Genomic DNA, 6,600 nt, shown 5'->3' with positions numbered 1-6,600 from the left:
CATTCTAATGCTAGTAATATTGCATACAACTCGACTGTATACACACTTAAGCTGTCAGATGTTCTTTTGTTTAATCCCACATTATGACTGTCATGATTCTGCCTTCATGTCCTGACTTTTCTCTAGTCTTGAGGCAGGATCATGACAGACCCGTGTTTTGTGTACAAGCACATGGCCTTGTCTTTGGGCCATGTGCTTGTGTTGTCTCGTTCCCTTGCCCCACCCCCCTTGTCATCTTAGTCTTGTCGTGATTGCCTTATCTGTGCCACATGTTGTGTCTTAATTAGTTCCCCTATTTAGATCCCCTAGTGTGCTCTGTCTTTTGTCGGTTCATTGTTCCTCATATGTGAATATTTTCCATATCGTGAGTGTCTCTATATGTTTCTGTATCCTAAAAGACGTGAGTCCTGTGTTAATGAAGTTAGTGTTTTTGTGTTAAGAGTCTTTGTTTATCGTGTTGACCAAGTCTTGTTAAATCAGGGGGGACTCCTGCCGGCTGGCCAAAACCGGAGGAGCCGTCACCGGGCGTTGGAGGAGTGTCGTGCCGAGGGCCGTCCAGTTCCACCGCCAGGCACCGCGGAGGAGATCGCCCAGCTGGTGGAGGGCCGAGCAGCAGTGCGTCTGGGAACCGGAATTGTTTTTTTTTTTTTTTTTTCTCCTCTCTCGTCTCTGTCGCTCCAAGGTTATTGGAAGTTTAACTCTAACCTTCTCGGAAATGAAGGTTATACGAAATTGGTCAAAGATCTTATTTCAAATATTATTAATGATAATACAGTAGCTTGGTTTCCTGGATAAATAAATGGGAATTCTTTAAATACAAACTTCGCCAGTTATCTATTTCACATAGTAAACAGTTAAAAATATCTTATATCTTAAAAGAGACGTCTATTGTTAAAGAAATAAATGAATATTCTAACAAATTAAGTTAAACGGAGGATGATAGATCAAGATTGTTACTCTTGCAATCACAGTTGGATGAAATCTATATGAGAAAAGCTAAAGGGGCATATATTAGATCAAGAGCTAAGTGGATGGAAAAAGGGGAAAAAAGCATCAAGAAAGAAACTCTATTAAAACTTTAATTATTAATGGGGCAGAGTGATCTAATACACGATTAATAGCTAAAGAAGTCACCAAATTTTATCAGGATTTATATTCGTCATCCTCTTCAATTTTAGACCCTTTGAAAAAATTGGACAAGTTGTCCCTCATATAGACGACTATTTCAAAATGATATGTGATGCAGAATTAACAATTGAAGAGCTTGATTCTGCTGTTATGTGCTTGTGTTTAGATAAATCACCTGGCCCAGATGGTTTTACATCAAATTTTTTTGCCATTTTGGGGTCTTATTAAGGGAATTTCTTTTTGCTGCTTTTCAAGAAATGACTAAAACTTTGGTTTTACCTAGTTCAATGAGACAAGGCCTTATCATGCTTATTCCCAAACCAGGAAAAGATTGCAGATTGTTAGACAATTTGCGACCTATAACCTTACTAAACAATGACTAGAAATTACTTACTCACATATATAATAACTGCTTAAAACACAGTATATCTAAAATTGTTGGGTAGACACAAACTGGATTCATTAGAAGCCCATCTATACATAATAATATTCGATTGGTTCTGGACTTACTGGTGTATAATCAAGAAATAGAGGATGATGGGGTCTTTTATTTTTAGATTTCTATAAAGCATTTGATATGTAAGAACTTTTTTTTTTATATATGTTTAAAAATGTATGTGTTTGGTGAAAATTTCTGTAATATTATTCAATTATTATACAATTAAACGTAAGATAATTATGGTAGGTTTGCCTTAAATAAAAGATCGCTGTTTGCATTCATGTGTGTTTTTATCTGTTTATTCGTTTTGTGAAAGATCTGCACCATAAATCATTATCTGTCTATGAGCAGCCGTATATTGTTATTCGTTTGCATTAATTATCAGATTAAACAGGTATTAAAATTAGTCATGTATTGTTTACTGTGTAAAATAATAAAGTATGTTCTGAAAATAACGATGAAACAGACTGATGTATGTGTACAATTGAGAAATGGATACTTCTGAAGATAAATCGCAGCTCACGTCTCACGAGGTAAATATTTAATAAACAAAAAGAATAATAATGCAATAATAATACATGTACATATTTGGTAAGATAAAAATACATTATGTAGCTGTGTATACACACCATGAGTTCCACTTTCATCTCATGGACATTAGTGTATTTAATTCATTCACCAGACCCAAACATACACAAGTTTCAAATCCACTGGCTCAGTTAATATTTATAGTATAGTAATAATAGCAGTGTAGATCTTATTTGCATATGAAGTGATACTATAAATCCTGTAAACATATAGAAGGTAATATTTGGACTTCTCCGGTTCTCTGCACTGACATTTAGCACAACCAGAAATATCAAGGCACACACTCGCAAGACCGGAAATCCAAGATGGCGGAGATATGCAACTAGCCCATTACATTAAAATCATATTATCATATGATTAGAGGGAACAGTCAGTGCAAATCAACATTAAATTGGTCATCTTTATCCTATTCTAATAAACTTACTGTAATCATGCAATGAGTTTATAGATTCTGTAAAAAAGGCAACTGCATAGGATCCAGTTTACGAAACCTTACCATTTGAGTCTTCAATACGAAGAAACACAGTTTTCTTGAAACTACATGAAACCTTTGTCAGAATTAACACAAATGTTGTCTCAACTCAAAAGCCAGTTTCATTTTGCTGAAATGTTAGGACTTTGTGAGTTCCCAGCATGCATTGTGGCATGAATAAAATATGCAGTTACTGTTATAGGATTATTGGTTTGTTGTTTGCTGACTTTTTAATTGTTTTCATTTTTGTATTGTCTTTACTGTTTGTTATTTGTTGTGTTGTGTGATGTAAAAAGCTCATCTTGCTGATAATAACGGCGAACACACTACACTTTATATTTATATACACACACACTTTATTTATCTAACACACATACTTAGTATACACTTAAATTTTGCACACAATATATATGTACACACATAACTTCATTTTGTAATGTACCTGCCTACAATTGTCATTTGTATATTGTCATTCACTATCTACTTATTTGTATTTTTTATTCTTTTATTATGTGTTTTATGTTCTGTCGCTGTCATTCTGTTGTACTGCGGAGCTTCTGTCACAAAAACAAATTCCTCGTATGTGTAAACATACCTGGCAATAAAGCTCATTCTGATTCTGATTCTTCTGATTCTGATCTCTGGGTCTCAAGGTTTTTTGTGTCAAGTATGAAGGCTTAGAGTATGTTCACCTACTTATATCTATTTCCTGGATATCTTAGTTTTGTTGGATGCTTTACAAAGATAATGTTGTCTACAAATAAGACTGAGTTGTCTGTTAAGGTTTCTCTAACTTTTCACTGTTCTCAATACAGTCATTATAATTTCCATATGTCCTTAATGCTGAAATAAACTGATAGAGGAATAAGTCCATGTTTGTCATTCATTGTAAAATTGTACATTTATGTTGGCTAAACAAAGTATCTTGACTGAGAATAACTTAAAAAACTTTTTACTTTTACTTTTTTTTAAATTATTAATTTGATTTTAAAATGATTGTTTTTGCTATTGTGAAGTGACATAATCAGTTTGCTCATCAATTAAGCAACAATTACTATATTATCATACAGTGATATTATGGCACACCTCTAGCTGCCAGTATAGGATGACAAAATCTTGTTAGTGTTGAAGGCAATTTCTAATAACTGTGGTGTCACCACGTGTCCAGTGCTCCTGTGCAGTTTCATCACATTCAGGTAAGATCATTAGAGGTTCCCCAACTCCTCTGGTTGCTCTGGATTCTGGATTCTCCTGTACTGGAGCCGGCCTGTAACTTCTGGGCCAACATCGCCACATGATGACAGCAATCACAGCCAGAACCACCAGAATTCCAGAACACACTCCTACTGGCAAAATCCAGTGATCTACAGGTGGAAGGGGGAAAGTGAGAGGAGTGCACAATTGTTATATATTTTTTAACTCACTGCTTACATTTTTGTAAAGCTATCAGTGCCTTCTGTTTTACTTACTGTGTTCTCCAGTGTCACCAGTTTTGTCTTTATCTGTGTCCAGTTTTCCCGATGATTGTGTACCTGATTCTGTAAAGGATATTGAATGCTTAGTCTCACAGTTTAACATCAGTTTTGAACCTCAGATGTTTTTTTTTTTTTTTTCACATATCCACTGAGTTCCTCTCACCTGTGACAGTCACTGTGATCAGGATTTCTCCTTCAGAGTTCAGAACTCTGTATGTTCCTGCATCATTGTCCGTAAAAGCTTTAATGATCAGGTTTTCATCACTGACATTCATTCGATCACTCCAGACCCCATGACCTCTCTTCCACACCTCCGTCCACTCTCCACTGGAGTTTTTCTCCACTTTATTAGCAATGGACATCAGAACATGCATTTTTAGTGGCTTGCCTGTTTTCACAGTAATCTCGTCTGAGGAGAAACACAAAGACATCAGTCATTATAATGTTTAATCAAATGTAATATTTGGAAAAAAACATACATTGATGGTTTAATCAGTAATGAATTTACCATGAATATGAAGTTGGTATATCCGGTCCTTTTGCTGTGCCACGTTTGACTGATCATTATTGTAAAAGACTCTCAAAGTGTATTTCCCAGCGTCACTGAAGCTCAGATTCTTGATGACCACGTCACAGGCTGCTTTTTTAAACACTCGTCCACTACATTCTTCAGTCTCACAAATATCTATGTCTTTTGACTCACTGAATAACTCAACTTGAACAATCCTATTGGCAATAAATTCACACGCTAGGGTGACGTTGCCTCCTGTTTTTCCCGTCACTGGTATATCTTTGTTTCCTGCAAATATAAACAGTTAATATTAACTCAATACAAAGTATCAATACTGAAAAATAGATGTGATATCTGTTTGTTCTCCGTTATCAAGCTCATCATAAAATATTCTAGGATAGGTATTTTAGTCAACTAGAATGAACATACATATAAATGAAGCGAATAATCAGTGGCACATTTGAACATGTTTATTCATTATACAGCAGCACCAAATGTTTGTTATAATAAATGAACTACAAAGATAAATCAGTGATGTAATATGCTGGGAAAATGCTGGGATATGCATGTAATATGCTGGAAAATTCAAGTCAACCAATCCACAAATATCAACAAAAGACACTTGAGTGGGTGAGTGACAAGAGAGACAAAAAACTGACTACAAGAAATAAACACAGGTTATGAACAAATTGATACTGACCACTAAAGACAAGGCCAAACAGCAGCATTAGACCGAAGATTTTGAACCTGATAAAAGTACAGAAGAGTTGTTATGTGACAGATACAGACACACATCACAAAGACATTAATACAACTATAAAATACTTCGCTGACTGGTAAAAAAAAATACACAGCTGACCTCAATACAGCCGTCTCTAAACTTACAGTTTCATTTTAATTTAAAGATTTAACACGTAGACATGATAAAAATGTCTAACAAAAAACATCAAACTATAATGTGAAGCTTTGATTTTACTTTTAACCCAGTGTCCAAAGGACAAAAACTCGAAGTCGAAGAAGTTCATTAACTTTTACCTAACAATACTTTTATTACAACAACCAATCGGTGTAGAACAATTTGATAATTACATTAATAAATCCAACAATCGAAAACTTTAACATAATATTTGTTCATCATTATAATGGTAAACATTTTGACATTTCCTTAGCATCATTAGCAGGTTAGCAGGAAACTATTTTCCACCAAAAAGGAAAACAAACAAACTATTAGTATAATTAACACAAAACCCCACAAACTTAAAACTTACATTGTGAAAGTTCTGCATGAGTCTTGCTTTCTGTGGCTTTCTGTCTAAACTTTGTAAACCACTGCGGATTTAACGAGATCTGTTAAAATAAAAGTGAAAGTATAATAATTTCCACACGGGTGAGCTTCCTGAGGATGATCGGTCTTTATTGCCCTCTGCTGGTTATTAAGTCAATTTCTTTTTTGGAAAAACCACATCCTGACGTCAGTCTTCATTTGCTGCTGAATTATGTTAACATACATATAGAAACTAAGAAGAGCAAGAGATTGAATCCTAATGCCAGTTTATTTTTAATTAATACTGTGTTCAGTTTCCTTTACATCTTTAACTAGCCGTTAATTTATTCACGAATAGGTGACCTTTCCTCATTAATCGAGCAAACATTATATATAGGCACTTTCATTTTTTATAAATTATAATTATGTATAATAAAGCTTGCAGTTTAAGTGTTCATTTTATTATTTGACCACAATAGCAAATACGTGTCTTATAAAATGCATTATTATTTGCATTAAAAAAAAAAAAAAAAAAAAAAGTATTTTCATTTTAAATGGATGGCAATTTATTTAATCATCTCTGGCAACTTGAAAATATGATTTATTGGGGTCTATTAAAAATGTTTAATGATCTACATTTCACTGTAGGCCTAGACTAATTATATTCAAATATGCTGTCAGTACACCATACTTTTACAAATTAACTAAATCAATGCTTTTTAT

The 6,600-nt window shown here is 34.1% G+C and overlaps 1 protein-coding gene across 1 annotated transcript; it reads right to left on the bottom strand.

The window, feature by feature from the left end:
* Positions 1 to 3,617: 3,617 nt before the first annotated feature.
* Positions 3,618 to 6,240, bottom strand: LOC113075705 (uncharacterized). The gene is made up of 6 exons (XM_026248396.1): positions 5,882 to 6,240; positions 5,314 to 5,360; positions 4,611 to 4,901; positions 4,266 to 4,511; positions 4,097 to 4,165; positions 3,618 to 3,991 (listed from the first exon to the last, which is right to left on the bottom strand). Coding segments are annotated over exons 1-6 (900 nt in total). The 5' UTR covers positions 5,884 to 6,240; the 3' UTR covers positions 3,618 to 3,746.
* Positions 6,241 to 6,600: the final 360 nt, after the last annotated feature.

Source organism: Carassius auratus, unplaced genomic scaffold (assembly GCF_003368295.1).
Source record: "Carassius auratus strain Wakin unplaced genomic scaffold, ASM336829v1 scaf_tig00017499, whole genome shotgun sequence".
Lineage (NCBI taxonomy): Eukaryota > Metazoa > Chordata > Actinopteri > Cypriniformes > Cyprinidae > Carassius > Carassius auratus.
Note: the sequence above shows the minus strand (reverse complement) of the source record. Positions and strands in the feature narration are given on the sequence as shown.

Excerpts from the sequence above, each read along its gene's own strand:
- LOC113075705 (XM_026248396.1), bottom strand. Across the intron at positions 4,902-5,313 it reads GTTTGGCCTTGTCTTTAGTG|GAAACAAAGATATACCAGTG; the intron begins GTCAGTATCAAT and ends TTATATTTGCAG. Across the intron at positions 4,512-4,610 it reads ATACCAACTTCATATTCATG|ACGAGATTACTGTGAAAACA; the intron begins GTAAATTCATTA and ends GTTTCTCCTCAG.